This window comes from Artibeus jamaicensis, unplaced genomic scaffold (genome assembly GCF_021234435.1).
Source record: "Artibeus jamaicensis isolate MK-2021 breed Jamaican fruit bat unplaced genomic scaffold, CSHL_Jam_final contig_465, whole genome shotgun sequence".
Classification (NCBI taxonomy): Eukaryota; Metazoa; Chordata; class Mammalia; order Chiroptera; family Phyllostomidae; genus Artibeus; species Artibeus jamaicensis.
The window spans coordinates 29,959,825-29,985,060 of record NW_026521843.1 but is presented as its reverse complement, the minus strand read 5'-3'; the positions used below and the strand labels follow the sequence as shown (position 1 = coordinate 29,985,060).

The window sequence follows — 25,236 nt, the reverse complement described above, 5'->3', positions numbered from 1 at the left end:
CTGCAACCCAGGCATGTGCCCTGACTGGGAATTGAACTGCGGTTGTTTGGTTCGCAGGCCTGAGCTCAATCCACTGAGCTACACCAGCCAGGGCAGGTTACATTATTTTAAGAATATTCTTTTAAAGGCTAAATTTACTTCAGAAATATTTTCAATTAAAATTAAAATTCTGTTTTGGTGCTTAAAAGAGGTATAAAACTCAGCTATCCTGAAAAAAGTTGCTTTGAGAGCTACAGGTAAGATGCTTTGAGAGCTACAGATAAGAGACACATTAAAGCTCTAGCTGTTTGTACCCAAGTGATTGAACCACAATCTTTTTTGAGGTCTCATTTGTTGATGAATATATGAAAATGTACTATTTTTGTGTGTAAATCATCTAACACCTATCACTTCTAAATATTGCCAAGTTTTCTTCCCCAACCTCAATCAGTGCAAATTAGTTTAATCTTGACCTAATCCAGACTAGTTTGAAAGGATATATGCAGCTCTGTGTTCAATGCAACACTATTTACAATAGCCAAGATTTGGAAGTAGCCCAGGTGTCCATCAGTAGATCAGTGGATTTAAAAAAAAAAAAAAGTGTGGTACATTTACACAATTGAATGCTACTTGGCTGTTAAAAAAGAAGGAAATCTTATCCTTTGTGACAGCATGGATGGACCTGAAAATCATTATGCTAAGTGAAGTTAAACCAGTCAGAGAAATTCAAGTACTATATAATTTCATTCATATGTGGAATCTAATGAAAAAAATAAACTAACAAAATAGACTCAGAGAACAGAGGGACAGTTGTCAGAGGGGAGGGAGGGGTGTTGCAGGGTTAGGTAAAAAAGATGAAGGGATTAAGCAAAAAAAAACCCCACAAAACACACCCTCGTAGACACAGAGGGAAAGGGAGGTGGAAGGGGATAGAAGAGGGTATAGTGGGGATAAATGCTGATGGAAGGAGACTTGACGATCATATACAGATGATGTATTGTAAAATTGCGCACCAGACACCTATATAATTTTATTAACTGATATCACTCCAGTAAACTCAATAAAAAGAGTAAACCATACAGTTTCTTTTAAAGTGAGCCATTGATGTTGACACAAGTGTTCTCTAAACCTTCAGTTTTAAAAAATTTTACATTTTCATATTTTTAAACTCTGGATAATCTTGAGATCAGTGGGTATATTTTATTGTGGTAGTGTTCCTCCTTATACATCTTAGAATCAAGAAATGAAAAATACATTTCTCTGAAGGGTATTTTTAATTACCTGTATTACTGATCAGTTTTGTTGGTGCCATTTAGGGTTTATTATGTTAATATTGATATCAGTTCCTTTAATTTTGTAGATATTAATACTTTTTTCAGACTAGTAACTCTTTTGTAAGAAGTATAGTTAAATTTTTAGTAAAACCCAAAAGTACTTCCAATAGTTGTTTTTTGTATTTGATGCAATACTGTATTTTTAAGTAGGTATTCATGCTCTAGGTCATTGTTGTTGACATCACTCTGGATATACCACATGTGACTTTTTTTTTAATACTTTTCAGTTCTAATATGATGAGTTTTCCCTTTTGGTTTCAGTTAATGATTTATGTGACTCAGGGGCAGTGGCAGAAAATAAATATTTTGGCGCCATCTGCTGTTCTTAAATGTAATATTTTATTAAGTGAAACCTGTAGGTAGATTGACACATGTATATATATTTCTCTCTTTACATAAAAAATACAAAAACAATGGACTTTTTAAAAAGTCTGCTAAAGCTGCCTTATGTTTCCTGTATTTGCAACCACTAAGGCTATCTCCTTGTAATTTTGGTAGTAAGAAATATCTTGTCTAAAAAATATTTTCATTCAGTGCCTGTGATTTTCTTCTTTAGCCTCCTATGTCCTCCCATGAAAGCTCCTGAATAAGACAGATTCACTGAACTCCTTACCTTTTTTTGTGATTTTTGTGTTCCTTGTTTCTGAACACCTAGTTTTTCATCTTTTATAGTCTGCTCATAACTTATCCTCAAGCCCCATTTCTGTTCGTTCTATAAAATCTTCCCCTGTAATTCTGAACTACATTTACTTTTACTTTTATTGCTTTTCTGTAGTTTTTATATGAACTGTTTACACTACAGAGGTAATATTTTATAGTCATAAAATGTGTATGAAATAAACTATGTTCATAGCCTCTCATTGTCTCACATGACCTAATACTATAGCATAGCATGATAGATAGATAGATAGATAGATAGATAGATAGATAGATAGATAGATAGATAGATACTGTTTTGCTCCTTAATTACTATATATGTCCTTTCTCTCCAAACAAATGGCATGTTCTTTGTTGATTGGGGCAATTTATATACTGATCTTGTAATCTTCAGATAACAAAATTTCCGATTTGGAGACTTGGAAATCTGATGCCCTAATTAAAAGAACTGTGTGCAGAGTAAAGATAAATGAATCCTGGGCTGTTAACTTTGAGTAATGTGGATGAATTTCTGTGCGTAAATAGCACGATGAGTGTTTTGCTACCCAAAGCTTATCCTACTATTTCTCCATGAAATTTAAACATTGTTGATTTCTTGATCTCTGCTGCAATGGTTTACTTATAGCATTCCCTCTACCTACCTCATCCCAATATCATTGTAAAACACATATTTAATTTTACCTTTAAAATTAAGTAATTTTATATTTCCTCAACTATGAATATAGACTCGCTTCTTTGTAAGATGAGGATACCGTGGTTCTTGCCTTTCACCACTAAACTGTTTGTTTCAATTCTGCATTTCCATTATCAATGTTAATAACATGTATATTGTTAATGAGATTTTTCAGTGACTTACATGTAGGTTGACTCAAGATAATGAAAAACAATGTGTTCGTGTTATTATGAATATGGAGTCATTTTCTTTGTAGACTCAAGTATGTGCTAGATTCTTTTCTACTACCTAATATTATTCCTAGGTCACTCAAAAGAGATTATTCCTAATTGTTTTGATGGATTCTTTTATACATTTCACATACTGCCTTTAATGTTTCCTCAGGTTTTTATAAGCTCTCTAGTATATGTAACCTATTGATTTTTTTTCCCCCAGGAAAGTATATTCCTACAGCCTTCTGGAGCCTTATTCTAGTATGTAGGCCTGCTTCACACCCTTTACCTTGGAATTTCTTCCTTTGTTGTTTTCTGTGATAATATCATTAATTACTACATTCCAAATCTTCCTCTTTGTATAGTTACTCCCTAGTTTTGTTAAAGTATGTTCTTGAGTGACTTTCTAAGGTTATACAGGAGTTAACTTTGTAAGTCTCTGCATGTCTGGAAATTTCTTTATCCTACCTTCACTCTTGTTTCACAGTTTGATGAAGATACTAGACTTCCTTTTATTGATCTACAGTGGGTGTCATTGTTTTCAGATCCACATATTACTGTTACCCTTTTTTGTACTTAGATTTTCAGAGTTCAAAGCTTCTCTGAGGCTTTGAGGGAACTTGACAGCTCCCTTTTCTGTTATAGCCTCTAACATGCTTTATTAGGGAATAGCTTCCTCTACATTGCTTCTTTTTGTGTCCTTAGTCTCCAAATATTATTAATTTTACAATATAAAAATATCTAAAGAGATTTTTGTGGTTTTGTATAAAATGTTAATTCATTAACACTTTGAATAAAATAAGACATGAAAAAGTATGATTTGATTTTTTTTTAATTCTGTAAACATTTCCTAAAGTCGTATGTGTACCTTTTTATGGTATTCTTTTATATTTATATAGCACAGTGGTTAAGAGTGTCGTGCTCTGGAGCTAGACTGCCTCTGCTACTTAGTACTGTGTGACCTTGGGCCAGATGCTTAACCTCTGCCTAGTTTCCTCATCTGTAAAATAGGAATAATAATATGTTCCTCATAGTTTTTATACAAGGATTCAGTTAGTTAATACATATATAAAACCCTTGAAACACTAGTGCCTCCACTTTTTTAAGTTTTCAGTTTTAGGTATACTAGTAGTAGCAGTAGCAGGGGTAGCAGTACCACTGTTATTCCAATTCTGTCATCATCATTTGTGTTGATTATATAGTAAACTTTTTTGAGACTATTTGTTAAAAATAAGTAAATAAAAATGATGTACTTGGAGTCCATTAACCTAAAAATTGTTTTGCTACCACTTATTAGCTTTCTAACCTTCAGCATTTAACTGAACCTTAATTGGCCTCAGTAAAACAAACTAATAATATCTTTCTTGTCAGTGATCTGCTGATCTCTAAAATGTTACCAGAAATCATGCATTTCCAGAAATTATGGTCTCACTGTGGAACTGAGAGAGAAAGGGAACTGATGATGCTCAGCCTCCCCACTCCCCTCTCTCCCTCCCTGCTCTCTCTGCCCATTTTCCCTCCTTCAAAACGAAGTTTCTGCCTTGCCTGGTGTAGCTCAGTGGATTGAGTGTGGGCCTGCAAACTGAAGGATCATGGTTCGATTCCCAGTCAGGGCACATGCCTGGGTTGCCTGCCAGTTCCTAGCAGGGGACCCACGAGAGGCAACCATACATTGATATTTCTCTCCTTCTCTTCCCCTCTAAAGATAAATAAATAAAATCTTAAAAAAAAACCCAAAAACATAGTTTCTGAGATGAAGTCACATCAGGGTTTAAGCATTTAACCTTAATAACCTTAAGAGTTAATAACCTTATCATTTTGATCTTCATGCTCTACCCTCCTCCTATTTCTTGGCTATTTCTTCCCCCTAAAACTGAACTGATAAGCATTTCTAAAATTTTCTAAATTTTATGTGAAAATTAAATTAGGGACAAACTAAATTGTTTTCTTTTAAACCCTATGCATATGTTCATTTGTGTCTCTTGTTTTATACTTTCCTAACATCTTATATGTCTTTAGTATGAAACTGTGGCTTCAATTGGGTTTCCAGCCTTTTGGCATCTCATGGCCATGCTGGAAGAAGAGTTGTCTTGGGCCACACATTAAATACATAAACATTATGGAAACTGATGAGCAAAAAAGACAGTTAAAGTAAATTTACTATTTTGCATTGGGCTGCATTCATAACCACCCTGGGCCCTATGCAGCCCACAGGCTGTGGGATGGACACCCCTGCTTAGCTTCCCAACTAGATCAAGTCCCTCGGTGACTGATGTTCATAGTGACTAGCAACTGGCTTTTGTGAATCTTAGATTAGCTTAGTATTAGGTTTGTCTTAATTGTTGATTTGGGGCCATAATTATTCTGATCTTGAGTTAATGATGCACTTGATACTCTGGTAATATCAGCTTCTACTTTAGATGTAATACTTCTTTTGAATTACATTGTCATTCAGTCATACTTAAAATTTATTGAAAACTTACTAGCTTTAAAAATATTTTTCTTTTTTGATAAAGTAGAAAAATAATTATTATTTGGTGAATATTCTCACTTTAGGAAATAGTGAAAATGTAAAAGTAGAGGTAAAAATATGAGACTGTAAGAAAGAATTTTAAAATGTTTCACTTTGGGGTTGGAACCACGTGATCTTGAGGTGGGGGAAAACACATTGTTGTTTTCTTGCAAGATGTGGAACCATGCATTTTGGGGGAGAACTGTGCAGTTTTGGGGCTCCCTTCACCACGCAGCTTAGAAAGCTGGAAACCAAGATGTAGCAGCAATGCAGAGCTTTCTCTTAGCAGTTTGGAAGAATGCAGGAAAGACATTGCTTTAAGGAAAAAGGTGAGAGGATTCTTGCTGGTGAGTCATGAGAAGGTGCCAGGTGGGTTTGGATTAAGAACTGGAAATCCTAGCAATACAGCTGAAGGTGCTGTGAACCGTGGGAGGCCTGCCAGCCAAGCGTGGATTACCTGGAAGAATCAGGGGCTACCTGAGCCACAGACTTCTATTTCTTTTCGTGAGATACGGGGACATACTGGTAAAGATATTGCTGTGTAGAATATCTGAGACTTTTCTGCCTGTGTTCTCCTCAAGGACTTTTATGGTGTCACGATTTAAATTTAAGTCTTTAATCTACCTTGAATTTATTTTTGTGCATGGTGTAAGTTGGTGGTCGAGTTTCATTTTTTAAGGAAGACAAACAACCCAATTAAAAAATGGGCAAAGGACCTGAATAAACACTTCTCCAAGGAAGACATAGAGAGGGCCCAGAGATATATGAAAGGATGCTTAGCATCACTAGCCATCAGAGAGATGCAAATTAAAACCACAATGAGATACCACTTTACACCAGTCAGGATGGCCATCATCAACAAATCAATAAACAACAAGTGTTGGAGAGGTTGTAGAAAGGAAACCCCAGTACACTGTTGGTGGGAATACAGACTAGTGAAGCCACTGTGGAAAACAGTGTGGAATTTCCTCAGAAAACTAAAAATGGAACTACCTTTTGAGCCAGCAATACCACTGTTGGGATTATACCCTAAGGATCCTGAAACACCAATTAAAAAGAACCTGCTCAACCCCGTGTTCATAGCAGCACAATCTATGATAGTCAGGTGCTGGAAGCAACCTAAGTGCCCATCAGTAAATGAATGGATCAAAAAACTATGGTACATTTACACAATGGAATACTAGGCAGCAATAAAAAAGAAGGAATTCTAACCTTTTGCAATAGCATGGATGGAACTGGAAAGCATTATACTAAGTAAAACAAGCCAAGTGATGAAAGAGAAATGCCATATGATCTCACCTATAAGTGGAACCTAATCAACAAAACAAGCAAACAAGCAAAATATAACCAGGGACATTGAAATAAAGAACAGTTTGATAGTAATCAGAGAGGAGGAGGGAGAAGGATAATAGGGGGTAATGAGGGGGACATCAAAGGAGCATGTATGAAGGACACATGGACACAAAGGCAAAGGGGGGATGGGTTTGAGGGTGGGAGGTGGGGATGGGGGTGAAAATGGAGACAATTGAATGACAATAAAAAAAATAGATAAAATAAAATAAATAAATACATGTTCCACTTTGGGGTGAAGTTATTTTATACTCCTTTCCCTGAAAGTAGTGGGGTGGCGGGGAGGGGGTGTCCTAGGAGAACAGAATGTGATAGTGTAGCAGAGAAGAATGAAAATTAAGCTCAACTTTTCCCAAGGGATGTTAATCCTTGAATTAGTAGTTGTCAGTTGGTTTTCTTTTTATTATTCTCATCAAGCTGGAGCTATGAATTCCTGTCAATTCTGGGACTTACAGACATTTTTATATACAGTATTGATAATTTTGACATCAATAGATAAAGAAATTTTTTACATGATATGCCTGTTTCTTGAGAGTTGGATGGCACACCTACCTTGAAACATCAATATTGTACCATATGTAAATGTTGAGAGCTAACTACACTTTCTGAACCTCCATTCCTAATACAGTATATTTTCAGAGTGACAAAATTCTCTAATTCTTCTATCCATGTCACTCACTGGAGCTTGAGATCATATATTTAATTTTGTTAAGAATCTCCACTTGAATGTCCCACAGGTACCTCAGAACTCAAAATCCAAACCTGAACTCATCTTTTTCCTTCTCCTCCTCCCCCTCCTTGTCTTGCCCACAAAGGTCTCACCTTTGTGGTACCATCACCCATTGGATTGTCCAGACTAGTATTCCTGGCTCCATCCTGATCTCCACTCCCAGTCATGTATATATTCAGTCACCAAGTTTAATGAATTTAACTTGTGACTAAACCTCAAATCTATGCCATTTGTCCATTTCTTTTACCATAGTTCAAGCCATGTTTATCTAAGATACATGTAAGTGCCATAACCTCCTAACTGATCTCCCACCACCAATGCCATCATCCATTTTCAACCATTTTTACACTGTTCAGGTAATCTTAAAACACAAAGCAAAATTTGTCACTGAGGAATTTAAAACTCTTCATTGGCTATCCTAGGCCTTCAAGATAAAAATTAAATTTTTTAAGTGTTTATAGCAACCTGTATAATCTGGCCCCTGCTACATGATTGAACCATTCAGAGCAACTTACAGTTCCTTAAGACCTGTGTTGGAGGTGAACACCTTCAGGTCTTGACACACACTACTCCTCCTGCTTGACTAACTCCCAGTTGTTGTTCATCTAAGCTTGGACTTTCTTGAAGAAATCTTCACTCAGATGCCAATATCATCTAAGATTGGATTAGATGTTACCATGTGTTCCCATATTACCTTCTATTTATCACTATTGGCAATATGCGACATACTGTATTACTAATATGTTTGTATTATGTCTCTCCCAGGCTCTTGGAGGGCAAATGGAATATTGTTTGGTGGTTCTGTTTATCTCATACAGTGTGGCACATTCATTCTTTTATTCTTTACTCTCTCTTTGAGCCAAGTAGTCTATACTTGAGCAAGTATTTGTTAAACACACTTTAAAGCAGTTTAGAATGAATTTGTTTAAATTTCTTCTGTCGAACTGAAGCCTCACTTGAGTCTCCAGTATAGTTCTTCATAATATCAGAGATTTAGCTTCTAAAGATTATTCAGTAGTCAGTGTAAATAAATTTTCTTTGACCAGTCTTAAACAATCCTAGTAGTTTATGTTGTGTTGAAAATTCAGCAGAAGTGTGTGTGTGCATAAGTTCATGTGTGTATAAGTAATAACTGAATACATTAATGGAAGTATAGAACAGTCTCCTGAATAATTAAATTTTTTAAAGTTTGTGACTATATATAACACAATTAAAGTGTCTGATCACAACAAGTCAGGGTTTTATAAAGCAGGTTTTTAAAACGACATTACTTCTGGAAACCTTGCCTTAAAATCTTGTAAGTGATACTTAAAGTAAAATATTTCAGCTTTAAGCTTTTAGTAAAATATTTAAATTTAAAATAAATGTTTGTCTTCATTTCAGTTCATTCGTGGATTTTTTTAGTAGTTGGAAAAAAGTCATGCTAGTTCCCAGCTGTGTTAGAAACAGTTGCCAAGTGTGGTTCTTTACACTGTGAGCCTGGGAGTTGTTTCTAAGCACAATTACTAGCACAGATTTGCCTAAGTGTCCTGTCTGGTCTGTGGCTATGGGTAAGTAATGTGGAATATATATATTAGGGGGAGGGGGTGAAACTTCTGTCTGTACATTAAATTCCATAAACTACCCTCTAACTTTGGATTACTCTGTACCCTAACATGTATAAACTTTAAGCCCCAGCCTGTCAATAGTATAGTCTTTTGTGAATCTTTAAGATAGTTACAAAGGTATGTAAAAATTAAGATATCCTGCTAGCCTCAGAATGTGTAGAATTAAGTGTCTTCTTTTGTTTAAATGAATCCTAATGTAAACTTTTAGTGCTATTTAATGTCAAAGATTTCCAAAAAATTGTTTTTTGTCAAGGAAGCATGTGTTTATGCTCCAGAAGCCCTTGCTTTCCACTGTAGTTCCTAGTAATAATGAAGGCTCTAGTGTGTTTTTGTAGGATTTATAGTCAAATCTAAAATAAATTTTGGTATTTGTATATATGTGTATAATATCCATTTAAAGTGCATGGTACTTTTTATTTGAGGGGATCGATAAGAATTTAATAATTATGTGTGTACATGTATAGTCAGTCCATTTAGGGTAGCCCACTAGCCACATGTGGCTATTAGCACTTGAAATACGGCTTGTCTGAATTTTAGGCATGCTATATTAAAAATACATAGTATTATCAAAAATTTAGTAGGAAAAAATGTAAAGTATCTCATGATTTTATATTAATTTCATGTTGAAATGTAATTTTATATAGAGTGAGTTAAATTATATTAAAATTTATTTAGCTACTAGAAACTTAAAAATGATAAAATATGGCTCACATCTTGTTTCTGTTGGAGATACCTGGTCAAGAACATTTTTCCTAACTGAAAATCAATTTTTTTATAACAGTTGAAATAGAATATTTTGATCAGTTAATTTTATTAGTCATATATTACAGTTTGACATCTAAATATTAGCATTCTAATATTACATGTAAAAATGGAAGTTATAAAGTTAAACATATTTAACAAAATATTATTTTGAGGGCTTGTTTATAGACTTGGTTGTTGGAACAAGACATAAGTAATACTTCATGATTTCTTGATTCTTGGTGTGGAGCCAGATAAGCTACCATTGATTATTTGACAGGTATTTTCTGTTTGCTTCATATGTACCAAATCTATCTTGGAGAATACTTCTCTATAATTTTATAAAGGAACAAAAAAGTGGATGTACATACCTGTAATTTAATTTGTGGACTTAGAGGTAGGTAGAAGTGAAGTGGTTCCTGTCTGGGTTTTTGCTTTCTGTAAAGTAGTTTGTAAGTCATCACAGCCTACCACTAGTGATGTTTTCTAAGGAAAATATTTTGAATTGAGTAAAATTAAAGGGCCTTCATAGATGAGAATCAACATTTAAATACTTATGGGTCAGAAAAAGATAAATACCATATGATTTCACTCATGTGGAATCTAATGAACAAACTGAACTAACAAGCAAAATAGAGACACACTCAGACATAGTAGGTTGACAGCTCTGGGGTTGAGGGGTTAGGGGATGGAGGGATCTAGCAAACAAGAAAAAAGACTTGTGGGCATGGAGAACAGTGTGATTGCGGGGGCTGGGGGAGGTGAGTAGAAGTGGAAGAAGGTACAAGAGGGGTAAATGGTAATGGAAAAATACAGTTAAAAAGTCAAAAATAAGTAAATACTTATTGGGCACTGAGCTAGACACTGAGGAAGACTATAAAAGAGGGAGGGGCCCTTCCCTCAGAGCTTATGATTTTTAGGAAAATATGGCATATACCAAAAAAGTAAATGAGGCAGCTGTGATATGGTATATATACAGTACACTACAGGAAGAGCTCAAACAATGAGGAGAACACCAATGACTAGAGATTTTATTCTTCTCCTTTGCTTCTTACAAGTGATCTTTTCAGAATGACCCCTTTGTAAAAAATCTTCTGTCTGGCACAGTACCTTATAGTCAGTGGTAACTTACTATGAGAACTGTATGGAAATTTAGCACAGATTCTTCACCTCAGTACAAATAACAGTTTGATACAATTATTGTATAACAGCTTTGAATGCTTTAGAACAGGACAGTGTTTATGAATAGGAAGTCGAGGTTACTATGATATTACATGATTCAAATCATGTAGCTTCAAGTCTTTGGTGGGAACTTCAGGTTGTAGCTGACTTAACCAACAACCTTCTCTTTCCTGTTATTACCTCTGAATTCCTTACTTTTCAGTCTTTAATATTTGTTGTGTTGATGGTGAGGAGGAAAAGAGAATTGTGGGGTGGGTGGGTGGGTATCTAATAATACTGTTTGTAGATTTTTAAACAGGAGTTGGAGGAGGGTGAGAGAGGGTTGGATGGGATGAAAAGTTTGAGAATGTACTTTGAAGTGTTGTTGAAACTGGCTGGCTCACTGACTGACTACTCACAGTATGATAAACCAAGCTGATAGAGAAATCACCCCCACATGCATATATACTACAAATATAGAAATATAATGCAAAACTGTAAATTCATAGCTAAACTCTTAAGGAAAGAAAGAAGTGAAGGAAATTTCCACCTGCAGAAATGAGAGAAATTAAAGCAGTAAAAGAGAAGGGATACTGCTGTATAAAATAGCACAAAGACCTTTAGGTCCTAGTTATAAGTCCTAATGGATCTGGGGCAGAATTTTAGGGAATGTACAGGGATAGGAAATGGGGCCTTGGACCTTGCCAAAGTATAGCTAGCACTAAATTGGAGCATACAGTCTAGAACCTGAAGCACTGTCTCTAAATTGTGCTTAGATTTTAAAAAGTGTTCAATTATAAAACATTCTAAAAGAGAATATAAAATGTGTATAAAAATGATTAAAAGAATTAAGTAAAAATGAAATGAAGTATAGTAAAGTCATAGACCAATATTTAAAAAAAAAACAACCTTGGAAAAAACTGATGCAACTTTTGAAATTAAAAATATAATCATAGAAATTGGTGTTCGATGGGTGAAATAGCAAATTAGACAGATATTCTTGCTTTGGCTGAGAAGAAAAGAAAATCTAGCAGTAGTGGTTAAGAAGAACTAAATTTAAAATGCAATGACCTGAAAGTAAAAGTTGAAAATGCAGGGTTAAAAAAAGTGCTGGACTGATATAAAACAAAACCAAAAACTGTTAGGAAAATATTGTCAGCCAAAAATAGATTTTTAAGGTAAAAAGCATTATTAAGCATGATGATCAAAGGATTAATTCACCAGGAAGAAATAATCTTGAGCCTGTATTTCCAAATAACATATCAAAGTATAATAAAAGCAAAATTTTACATACTAAAAATAAATGGACTACCTACAGATAAAGTGGGAAATTTTATAGGAAATTTACTTCAAAGAACAAAAGGCAAATGAAGCAACCACTGTTACCACCACCAGCAAAAGTAAAGGTATAGAATATTTGAACACACAATTAACAAACTTGATATTTTAGATATATTTATTCTTTACTGTAAAAAAATAGAATGTGGATGTCTCTTTCAAGCACACATGAAACATTTATAGAAATGTAACCACATATTAAACTACAAAGGAATGACTCCACAAATACCCAGGCATGTCACACTGGCTATATTTTCCTACTACATTGAAGTACATAGAAAACTTATTCAAGTTTTATTTAAAAGTAATGTTAATAGAATATTATTTAAATGAAATAATTGCTAAAACATTTATTGAACACTTAATGTGAGCCAGGCATACTGCTGACAGTTGTTTTGCATATGTTATTCTATTTATATCCTTTCAACAGCCCTGGGAATTGCAAGGTACTGTTATCATCTTTAATAGTTGAGAAAATTTAGGCTTAAAATGTTAATTTGCTTAAGAACTGCTCTTAGAAAAAACCCTGTTTTTTAATGGTATGCCCTTAAAACCCCTCATCATTTAAAAATCCTTTATTATTGTAAAATATAGCCAGATTGAGAAACTCACATAAAAATTTATAGCTCATTGAAATATTATTAAAATTTACAATTATTACTAAGATTGGTATTGTAATACTGACAGGTCAAGAAATTGAACTTGGCCAACCACTGTGGAAGCTTCTTATGTGCTCCACTCTAGTCATAATCCTGTCCTCCCTACAAAAAGCATTTATATGACAGTCATTTTCTGGCTTTCTTTAAAGATTTTATTTGTTTGTTTTGGAGTGAGGGGAAGGTAGGGAAATAGGAAGGAGGGAGAGAAGATAGACCTTGTCATCTCTCACACATGACCCAACTAGGGACCAGGCCAGCATCCCAGGCACATGCCCTGACCATGAACTGAACTGGCACTCCTTAGCTTTGCAGGAAGATGTTCAACCAACTGAGTCACGCCAGCCAGGGCCATTTTTCAGCCTTTTAAAAATTAATTTTAATAACAAAGTATACATTCTTAAATAGTATGCTTTAGTTTTTCTAATTTTTCTTCTACTTGTTTCTTATCCAATTTATTTGTTGATAAAATGGTATAGTTTGACCTTGTAGAATTTCTTACAGTTTTGATCCAATTCAAATTTAATATTTTTGTCAAAACTTGATAGGTGGTGGCATGTTCTTTCATCAGGAAGTAGTATATAATGTCTGATTCTTGTTCTTTTTGTGATATTATGGAACTGTTAGTACTCAGTGGTTAAATCCAATTTTTATTTCTACTCTTCTTATTTATTTATTGCTAGTCTGTTTCTGTAGAGAAGCCTCCCCTCCTCTCATACTTGGTTACCTGTTTCATTTGATATGAGAAAAGAAAAATACATATTTGATTATTTTTCAGTTTTCAAAATGATGAGTTGGTTTGCACTATCATCTTTGAAAGTAACCTTTTTTTTAAGTATCATTATAAACCCACAGATTTAAATATATCTCTTTAAGTTCATTCTTATGCTCAAATTATTCCACCTTTAGCCAGTGGTTGCCTCCCTACCATCACAGTTTATATTTTAGTAAATATATACACATGTAAGAATATATATGTATAGCCTTAAACCACACACACACTAAACACATTGTTCTGTGTATTTCTGTTCTTGAACTTAAATAAAGATAGTTTCTTACCAGTCTGTATAAAACTGCTTTATATTTTGTCCATGACCACACAACAGTGTGTTATATAGCTAGACATAATTTATTTAACAAACCCTTATTGATGAACATTTGATTGTTATCTTTTAGTTCTGGAAACAGTATGCAATAAAAATCTTGCTACATACTACTTTGCCCACATGTGGGGATATAGCTGCAAGACAAGTTCCTTAAAATGGAATTGCTAAGTAATACTAGCTTTTGCTAAATTGCTCTTCTTAGAGCAATTAGGAACTGTTTTTTTCCTTAGTGTTATCCTTTCATAATACTAGTATGTGATCAAACTTTCGGTCTTTGATAATCTATATAAAAATATTTCATAGTTTTTATTAAAGCATTTCATGTCTAGTTTCTTAATTCTGAATTGTTCTTGCATTGGCCTAATTTTCTATTGAATTATTGGCTATTGGCCTTTTCCTATTGATTTGTAGACACTCAGGTATCATAAGGAAATTACTCTTTTGTGACATGTGTTACAGATATTTTTTCCTAATTGTGTTGCCTCTTTTGATTATTCATGGTGTTTATTTTCCAAGTTGACTTTAAAAATTTTTAATATATTATTCAAATGTATTAGTTCTTTTTATAACAATCCAAACTTGGTATGGAGAAGAATTAGTGGTACAAAACTAAGTTTATTCCCCGATCCTTTCTAGAGTAAGTTGAGAGCCTGTTGTCCTATCACCTCCTGATTTTTAATCTGTATTTCCTATAAATAAGGATATTCTCTTAAATAGCCATACTGCGACTATGAAAATCAGAAAATTAACATTGACATAATGCTGTCTTCTAATCATTAGACCCCCATTGAAGTTTCAGTATTGGCCCTAATAACAACCTACTAGCAAAAGGATCCAGTTCAGAACCACATGTTGCTATTTATTTTGCCGTATCTCTTCAGTATATACTGTATCTCTTTAGTATACATCATTCTGGAACAAGTCCTCAGATTTTCCTTGGCTTCTATGACTTTGACAGTTTTGAGGATGATTCAAAACAAAGTAGAACAAATTTGGCTTTCTGATGTTTCCTCACACTTAAAGTTAGGTTATGCATGTTTTTCAGTAATATCATAGATGTGATATAGTGATCTTGTATGCTATCAGGTGGCACACTATTTCAGTTTGTCCTAGTAATGGTGATGATCACTTGATTAAGGCACTATCTGATTGGCATCTCTACCATAGAGTTACTGTTTTCCCTTTCTACTTAAGTTTTTGTGGGGAAGGAACTTTAAACATCCCATTCCTTATCAGACTTCCAGTTTATTTATTTATGTATTTATTTATAGCAGTATGAATTTATGGGTTGCTGTTCACTAAGTGTGTTAATCCCTTTACTATCATGAATTTTGATGTTCCAACATAATTTTGTTAGTGGGTGACCATTCGGGCCTACGTCTATGGTTTTTTTGTCTTCATCATTCTGTAAGCACATTCTGTTTCTACCACCAGATACTCCAGGCTCATGTTGTATTCCCCCCAACCTGGAATCAGCCATTTCTCCAAGGAGACTTTACTGTATTTTGCTGTGTGTAATGCACCCTGTGTATAATGCACACCTACATTTTTATGTGCCTTATAAACAGGATTATTATGCCCATTATTATACCCATGGTATGTAATCAGTATACCCATGTATAATGCTCATCCTTATTTTTCCCTCAAAAATTTGGGCAAGAAAGTATGCATTATACACTGTAAAATACAGTATTTTTTTTATAGAAAGTGTTACTCAGAAGCCAAGCTCCAAATGTTACTTGTGCTCATTGGTATTGGAATGCCACTGCTTCTAGGCTCGTTCTCAGTGGACAGAGCTAGGGAATATATATGCATACATGCATCCAAACATTTATGTTTATATTATTTCTGTAACTATTAAAAATCATGAGTTCCATGTTAATACCTTCAATTCTGTTCTAACAACATAGAGTTTATTCTAGTTTTCTTTTTTTGTATTTTAACTCTCTTTTCTGACTGAAGGTATCTGGCATCCATTATCTTATATAATTATTTGATTAATTACTTTATTAGCATGTAATCAGTCTTGCAGGTCTACCATCCCCTCTGCTGTGTGATACTCTTCTCTCCTTGCTCTCTCTGACTTCATTCTAAGCTACCCTGCCCTCCATGCAGACTTTCTTCTTCCTCCTTTTCAGTTCAGTACCCTATGCTAGACCATGCTCTCTGTGGACACTCTTTTCATCCTGCTTGGCATCTGATATCCCATACCAGGCTGCCCCTCTCAATGGACATCCCCTTCACCCTGCTTAGACTCTGACACACTTAACCAAACTGTCCTTCCCATCCCTCTTGGGCAAGCCCCTCATCAAGTGAACATCCTTCTCACCTTTTTTTTTTTTTTAAATGCCTTCCAACTTTAGTGTTATAACCTTAAAGGAGCTTCTCTGCTTTAATGTTATAAAAAATATTTTTTTGTTTTCTTCTAATGATTTTGTTTCCTTTATGTATTTAAATATGTGGTATATTTTGGAATCTATTTTGAAGTAAGAAATACAGTGGAAAATCAATATTTCTTTTTTTTTAAATTTTTTAATTGATTATGCTGTTACAGTTGTTCTATTCCCCCCTTCATTCCCCTCCACCCTACCCCCCTATCCCCGTTACCCCCCCTTTAGTTTATGACCATGTGTCTCAATTCCTTTAGATTCTATATCTCCCATGCTATTCTTGCCCCCCCATCTATTTTCTATCTACTGTCTATCCTACTTATTTTCTATACCTTCTCCCCCCTTCTCCTCCCACTCCCCTGTTGCTAACCCTCCTTGAGATCTTCATTTCTGTGTTTCCACTCCTGATCTAGCTGTCCTTTTAGTTTGCTTTTGTTTTAGGTGTGGTTGTTAATAACTGTGAGTTTGCTGTCCTTTCACTGTTCATGTTTTTTTAACTTCTTTTTCTTAGATAAGTCCCTTTAACATTTCATATAGTAAGGGCTTGGTGATGATGAACTCCTTAAATTTGATCTTATCTGAGAAGCACTTTTTCTGTCCTTCCATTCTAAATGAAAGTTTTGCTGGATAGAGCAATCTTGGTTGTAGGTCTTTGGATTTCATGACTTGGAATACCTCTTTCCAGCCCCTTCTTGCCTGTAAGGTCTCTTTTGAGAAATCCGCTGACAGTCTGATGGGGACTCCTTTGTAGGTGACTGTCCCCTTATCTCTTGCTGCTTCTAGGATTCTCTCCTTCATTTTAATTTTGGCTAATGTAATGATGATGTGCCTTGGTGTGTTCCTTCTTGGGTCCAACTTCTTTGGTACTCTCTGAGCTTCCCGGATTTCCTGGAAGTCTATTTCCTTTGCCAGATTGGGGAAATTCTCCTTTATTATTTGTTCAAATAAGTTTTCCACTGGTGGCTGTGCCTTTCCCCCTTGTGGTACCCCTGTAATTCGGATGTTGGAGCATTTAAAGATGTCCTGGAGGTTTCTAAGACTCTCCTCATTTCTTTGAATTCTTGCTTCTTGACTCTTTTCTGTTTGGCCATTATTTGCTTTCTTCTGGTCCACTCCATTGATTTGAGTCCCAGTTTCCTTTTCATTGCTATTGGTGTCCTGTGCAATTCCATTCATTTCAATTAGTTTCGCCTTCATATAATTGTCTAATTTGTCGGTATAATCAACCAGTTCTGTGAGGATCCTGATGACCAGTGTTTTAAACTGTGCATCTGAGAGTTTTGCTATTTCTTCATCGCTTAGAGCTATAGGTTCTGGGGCTTTGAGATCTTCCTGCGCCATTTTTGGTCTGTTCTTGCCCTTTAAGTGTGAGAAGCGGTGCCTTGGACTCCCAGGTCGCTGGGTTGTGACGCTGTATGTGGGGGCGTGGTCAGAGCGGGGAAATGGCGACCCCCTCTGCTGTTTCTCACAGCTGGGTGAGGATTAGCGTCTTAGGTGGTTCACTTGGGCCGGGCCACTCAGAGTCACTGGGTTATGACGCTGTATGTGGAGGTGGGGTCAGAGCAGGGAAATGGCGGCGCCCTCCACTGCCACTTGCCGCGGGGACCCACCGGGCCCTGGTCCAACCGCTCACTCCCTCGCCTGTCCGCCCGCGCACAAATGCGCGACCACAGTCAACACGCAGCACCGCTCCCCCCGCTGTCTCCCCCGTGGTCGCTCTCCTGGTGGCTTGCTGGGTCACTCACTAGGTCCAACCCTGTGCCTGGATTCCACGCCTGAGTCCGGCTGACCGAGACCTGTGCAATCCCGCTTCACCAGCCGCTGGTTTCGCCCCTTACCGGTCAGGCTGAAGAATTTGTTGTTAAGGAACTTCCGAAAAGTTTAATTTTCCGTGTTCTGGCTGTTTTCTGTTGCTAATATTTAGTTGTCTCTAAACTTGGTTGTGTGAGAAGGCACGGCACATCCACCTATGCCTCCTCCATCTTGGCCCCGAATTCCAATATTTCTTTCAGATGGTTATTATCCAGTTAACTGGAACTTTATATAAAAGTTATATTATCCCTTCAAAAAAAATTAGGTTTTTAAAAAGTTCACTGCATTCATAGGGATTTTTAAATGTCATTTTTCATATTGCTTTTGTTTATAACAGATGATGATGTACCTGCAGATATGGTTGCAGAAGAATCAGGTCCTGGTGCACAAAATAGTCCTTACCAACTTCGTAGAAAAACTCTTTTGCCGAAAAGAACAGCGTGTCCTACAAAGAGCAGTATGGAGGTAAAATAAATGTAACTGCTTTTATTTTTCTAATGAAAGAATTGTTAGGAAACAAACAGAAAAGGGAATGTCATTATTTTTTAGAAGTAATGATTACATATGGTAAAAATATTTGCTCAGTTTTCATTTTGTTTTTGAAGGGTGCCTCAACTTCAGCTACAGAAAACTTTGGTCATCGTGCAAAACGTGCAAGAGTATCTGGAAAATCACAAGATCTGGCAGGTATTTCCTATGGGAAAACTAAGGGATAAGGTCCAATAATTATTTTTAAATTTTGTTTTATACCAAAATATTTAAATTAAGTGTACTTTTTTGTATTACATTTGGGATTGAGAAAGTTATTATTATAGAATAAACATGTAACATCTCTGACCTCTTATTCTGTGACTTTGTTATATGAAAATACCTTTTATATATTTACTCTCACCAGTCAGAAATGGTACGTAATAGCTAAAAGAGAATATTTAAGTCAGGATAAAAGAAAATGTGTCACCTATGAAAGGAAAATGTTTATAAAATGATTGTCATCACAAAATAAAAGCTATTCATTAGATAAAATGAAAATGATGCTTTTTCTTTTTAAACACTTTATTTGTTTATTTTTTAGAGAGGAGGGAAGGGAGGGAAAAAGAGGAAAGGAACATCAGTCATCAGTGTGTGGTTGCCTTTCCACATCCCTACTGGGGACCTGGCCTGCAACCCAGACATGTGCCCTGACTAGGGAATCGAACCTGAGACCCTTTGATTCACAGGCTGGCACTCAATCCACTGAGCCACACCAGCCAGGGCAAAATGCTGCTTTTTAAAAAATGGGAAAATTAATTGCTAACATTATAAGTAATAGATTGTTTATATTTTATTTGCTAATCTCTTTATAGCAGCACCTGCCGAACAGTATCTTCAGGAGAAATTGCCAGATGAAGTAGTGCTAAAAATCTTCTCTTACTTGCTGGAACAGGATCTTTGTAGAGCAGCTTGTGTGTGTAAGCGCTTCAGTGAGCTTGCTAATGATCCAATTTTGTGGTAAGTGAACATTTATTTATTACCTTGAGATATATTATTTGGTACCCAAAATACTAAAGATGATAGTGAAGGTGAAGTGTGAGTTGGTGTTTACAATTAAATAAAAATAAAATTAGATTGCTTATAAATTCTAAGTTACCTGTTTACCACAAATGTGAGTTGTCAACTTAGTATTTAAAATAATAAATGAAGTATTTTCTGTACTGTTTATCAGTTAACTGTGTGATTGTGTCAAATGTTATTTAATTGCTTTTTAAAATCAGAACTAAGTCTATTTTAAAACAGCAGATAGGTTATTGAGAATGTGGGTTTTATACATCACTTTTGGAAAAAACTTGGACAGTTGTATTCATAGCCACTTCTAAAAATTCCACTTCTGAAAAAATTTTTTGCCTTCTTTACATATTTTTTATAGTGGCATAGTTAATAGTGAAGGGAAATGTGAAATTACGTCTACCAATCAGGAAATAGATGAAGTGAACACAAACTAATGTCTGCTTGGTGGGGGGTTGAGGTATAGGCATGAGCAGTGACTTTCACAGTTTATAGTAGCATGGGGAGGCCTTCCAGCCAAGATGGATGCATAGGTAGACACACTGTGCCTCCTCACACAACCAAAGAAGAACAGCAAATTTGAAAACAAACCAGAACTGACAGAAAATCGAACTGTATGGAAGTCCAACAACCAAAGAGTTAAAAAAGACACATTCATCCAGACCAGTAGGAGGAGCAAGACAGGCAGCTGGACTGAGGACTCCTGGCAAGGCAGCAGCTGGAGGACCTGGGTGGGCAAGGCTGCGGCTGGCAGGTGAAGCGGCAGGCAGTTCCACATTTGACTGTAGATAAATTAGGAGGAACAAGACAGACCATATAACCCAGGGTTCCAGCCTAGGGAAATAAAGCCTCAAACCTCTGAATGAAAACGCCTGTGGGTGTTGAGGCAGCAGTGGGAGAAACTCCCAGCCTCACAGGAGAGTTCATTGCTTAGACCAACAGGGTCCTAGAATTTACACAAGCCCACCCACCCGGGAATCAGCATCTGAAGGGCTCAATTTGATAATGGGTAGCTGAAGAAGTGACTGAAAACCAGCAAAGAATGGAGCAAGCAGCATTGTTCCCTTTCAGACCCCTCCCACACACACAGCATCACAACGCAGCGAAGTGGGTTGCCCTCCCCTGGTGAACACCTAAGGCCTCACCCCTTACTATGTAACAGGCATGCCAAGACAAAAAATATGGCTCAAATGAAAATTCAGATCAGAGCTCCAGAAAAAATACAACTAAGTGATGAAGAGATAGCCAACCTATCAGATGCACAGTTCAAAACACTGGTAATCAGGATGCTCACAGAATTGGTTGAATATGGATGCAAATTAGATGAAAAATTGAAGGCTATGTTAAATGAAATAAAGGAAAATGTACTGGGAACCAACAGTGATGGGAAGGAAACCGGGACTCAAATCAACAGTGTGGACCAGAAGGAAGAAAGAAACAATCAACCAGAATAGAATGAAGAAACAAGAATCCAAAAAAATAAGGAGAGGCCTAGGAACCTCCAGGACATCTTTAAATGTTACAACTTTTGAATCATAGGGGTACCAGAAGAAGAGAACCAGCAGGAAATTGAAAAGTTATTTGAACAAATAATAAAGGAGAAATTCCCTAATCTGGCAAAGGAAATAGACTTCCAGAAAGTTCAGGAAGCTCAGAAAGTCTTAAAAGAAGTTGAACCCAAGGAGGAACACACCAAGGCACATGATAAGTTACATTAGCCAAGATTAAAAATAAGGAGAGAGTCTTAAAAGCAGCAAGAGAAAAGGAGCCAGGTGCCTACAAAGGAGTGCCTATAAGACTGTCAGCTGATTTCTCAAAAAGAAACCTTGCAGGCAAGAAGGGACTGAAAAGAAGTGTTCAAAATCATGAAAGGCAAGGACCTACATCCAAGATTGCTCTATCCAGCAAAGCTTTCATTTAGAATGGAAAAACAGATAAATTGCTTCCCACATAAGGTCAAGTTCAAGGAGTTCATCATCACCAAGTACTTATTATATGAAAATTAAAGGGACTTATCTAAGAAAAAGAAGATAAAAAATATAAACAGTAAAATGACAACAAACTCACAACTATTAACAATCAAACCTAAAAAAAAAACAACTAAGCAAAAAATCAGAACAGGAACAGAATCACAGAAATGGAGATCACATGGGGGGTTATCAGTGGGGGAGTGGATGGGGAGAGAGGGGGAAAAGGTACAGAGAATAAGTAGCATAAATGGTAGGTAGCAGATAGACAGGGGGAGGTTAAGAATAGTCTAGGAAATGTAGAAGCCAAAGAATGTATATGTACAGCCCATGAACATGAGCTTAAGGGGGGGGAATGTGGGTGGAAGCGGGTGCATAGGGTGGAGGAGAATAAAGGGGGGAAATGAGACAACTGTAATAGCATAATCAATAAAATATATTTTTTAAATAGCATGGGAAAATGGTATGTTACAAAAAAGTGGAAAGAGCAGAATACAAAATTTTGTTTTTGTAACAAATGGAACTAACCATAGATTAAAAGACTGGAAGGTAATATAGTCAACTATTAATGAATATATTAAAAGTATAGGTTATCTTTTTTCTTTATACTTCCTATATTTTATAACAGTTTGTATGGTGCTAAGGGTAAACTATTTTGAGACCTCAAATAATATTTTGTAATTATTTAAAAGACATTTTATGAAGAACTCTTTAATTTCTTATCTGCCTTCAGGAAACGATTATATATGGAAGTATTTGAATATACTCGCCCTATGATGCATCCTGAACCTGGTAAATTCTACCAGATTAATCCAGAAGAATATGAACATCCAAATCCTTGGAAAGAGAGTTTCCAGCAGTTGGTATGATGTATAAATAGAAAAATTAGTTTATATATATTATATATTTGTAAATAAAATTTCCTTTTTAAAAAATTGAAACTGATGCAGGGAGATATTTCTATTGTCATATGAACCTATCTTATGAACCTTGTGAAAACAGGGAATGTTCCAGGTATTACATGACTTACTGAGATAAACATTTTGCCACACTCATAACAACAGGTGTAATGACCCTGATGAAGTCATAGATACTACAGAGGAACATGTATCACTGGGCAAAGACAGACAATTAACCAGACAGCAAATAAATTAACTTTTTAAAAATTTTTAATCTCAAAAATAGGCTTCAAGCCAGTGAACATTTATCAGCCAACATAATATTCTACAGTTTTACTACTGATATTTATTAATAATTTAAACAGTGACAGTAACAGTAGCCTAACAGCAGTATACTTTCTATGGATCTGTTTGAACTTTTGTTTAAGTTATTACTGTTCAGTAGTTGTTTTACAGTTTCACATTTAGTTTAATTTCATATAGTGCTTTACTAATGGTTCTCAGCTAGGCTACTTTTGCTCCACAAGGGATATTTGACAACTTCTGGAGACATTTTTAGTTGTCACAACTGGGGAAGGGGATGCTACCAGTAGCTAGTGGGTAAAGACCAGAAATGCTAGCAGATATTCTACAATGCACAGGACCGCCCTCACAACAAAGAACTGTCTGTCCCACAATATCAGTAGTGCTGAGATTGAGAAACCATGTCTGTTCTTACTGGATATTACTGAGTCACAAACTGTTCCAGATTTTATATTGCACTATGCAAAAGAAAATTAGTTGCAATAATTGGTCGTTTTTTAATATTTTATTTATTTATTTTTAGAGAGAGGGGAAGGTAAGGAGAAAGAGAGGGAAAGAAACATCAGTGTGTGGCTGCCTCTTGTGCATCCCCTAGTGGGGACCTGACCTGCAACCAAAGCATGTGCCCTGACTGGGAATTGAACCAGTAACCCTTTGCTTCACAGGCCCACGCTCAATCCACTGAGCTACACCAGATAGGGCAATTGTTCATTTTTTAATGTTCACACAGGAATACTAAATTAATTTATAATATGATTCCATTTTGTTTTTTGTTTTGTTTTATTTACATTTAGTATAAAGGTGCACATGTAAAGCCAGGATTTGCTGAACATTTCTACAGTAACCCTGCAAGATATAAAGGAAGAGAAAATATGTTGGTGAGTTTGATGTGTGGGGTTTTTTGTTTGTTTGTTTTGTTTTGTTTTGTTTAATGGGTTTTTAAAAAATATATTTTATTGATTATGCCATTACAGTTGTGCTATTCCCCCTTTTCATTCCCTTCCACCTTGCACACCCCCTCCTCCCACATTCCCCCCTTTAGTTCATGTCCATGTGTCATAAGTTCTTTAGTTTCTATATTTCCCACTTTACTCTTGCCCTCCCCTATTTTCTTCCCATCATCTATGCTACTTGTTCTCTGTACCTTCTCCCCGCCACTCCTCCTCCCACTCCCCTGTTGCTAACCCTCCATGAGATCTCTATTTCTGTGGCTCCACTCCTGTTCTAGGTGTCCACTTAGTTTGCTTTTGTTTTAAGTGTGGTGGTTAATAACTATGAGTTTGCTGTCCATTCACTGTTCATCTTTTTTATCTTCTTTTTCTCAGATAAGTACCTTTAACATTTCATATAGTAAGAGCTTGGTGATGATGAACTCCTTGAACTTGACGTTATCTGAGAAGCACTTTATCTGCCCTTCCATTCTAAATCAAAGCTTTGCTGAATAGAACAATCTTGGATGTGGGTCCTTGCATTTCATGACTTGGAATACTTCTTTCCAGCCCCTTCTTGCCTGTAAGGTCTCTTTTGGGAAATCAGCTGACAGTCTGATGGCAGCTTCTTCATAGGTGACTGTCCCCTTATCTCTTGCTGCTTCTAGGATTCTCTCGTTCATTTTAATCTTGGCTAATGTAATGATGATGTGCCTTGGTGTGGTCCTCCTTGGGTCCACCTTCTTTGGGACTCTGAGCTTCCTGGACTTCCTGCAAGTCTATTTTCTTTGCCAGATTGGGGAAGTTCTCCTTTATTATTTGTTCAAATAAGTTTTCCACTTGTTGTTCTTCCTCTTCCCCTTCTGGTATCCCTATAATTTGGATGTTAGAATAATGTTTAAAGATGTCTCGGAGGTTCCTAAGCCTCTCCTCATTTTTTTTTTGGATTCTTCTTTCTTCATTCTTTTCTGTTTGGTCATTTTTTTCTTCCTTCTGGCCCACTCCCTTGATTCGAGTCCCAGTTTTCTTCCCATCACTATTGATTTCCTGTGCATTTTCCTTCATTTCCCTTAGTGTAGCCTTCATATTTTCATCTAATTTGTGACTAAACCAGTTCTGTGAGCATCCTGATCACTAGTGTTTTGAACTGTTCATCTGATAGGCTGGCTATCTCTTGGTCACTTAAAAGTATTGGCTCTGGAGCTTTGAGCTGTTCTTGAGCCATAATGTTTTGGTCTGTTTGCACCTGTTATGTATGAGGGGGAAGCCTGAGGTGTTCACCAGGGCAGGGCAACCCAGGTCGCTAGGTTGTGACACTGTATGTGGGTGTGGGGTCAG

At 36.1% G+C, this 25,236-nt stretch overlaps 1 protein-coding gene across 3 annotated transcripts in view; it reads left to right on the top strand.

The window, feature by feature from the left end:
• Positions 1-25,236, top strand: part of FBXO11 (F-box protein 11) — a 92,095-nt gene that overhangs the window by 43,331 nt on the left and 23,528 nt on the right. For 2 of the 3 annotated variants that reach the window (XM_053667125.1, XM_037161253.2), the window contains exons 2-6: positions 18,596-18,723; positions 18,864-18,945; positions 19,602-19,746; positions 22,501-22,630; positions 23,764-23,847. In XM_053667125.1, coding sequence (XP_053523100.1) covers positions 18,596-18,723; positions 18,864-18,945; positions 19,602-19,746; positions 22,501-22,630; positions 23,764-23,847 — 569 coding nt within the window. The remainder of the gene's footprint in view (positions 1-18,595; positions 18,724-18,863; positions 18,946-19,601; positions 19,747-22,500; positions 22,631-23,763; positions 23,848-25,236) is intronic. The other variant, XM_053667126.1, reaches the window with a different exon arrangement.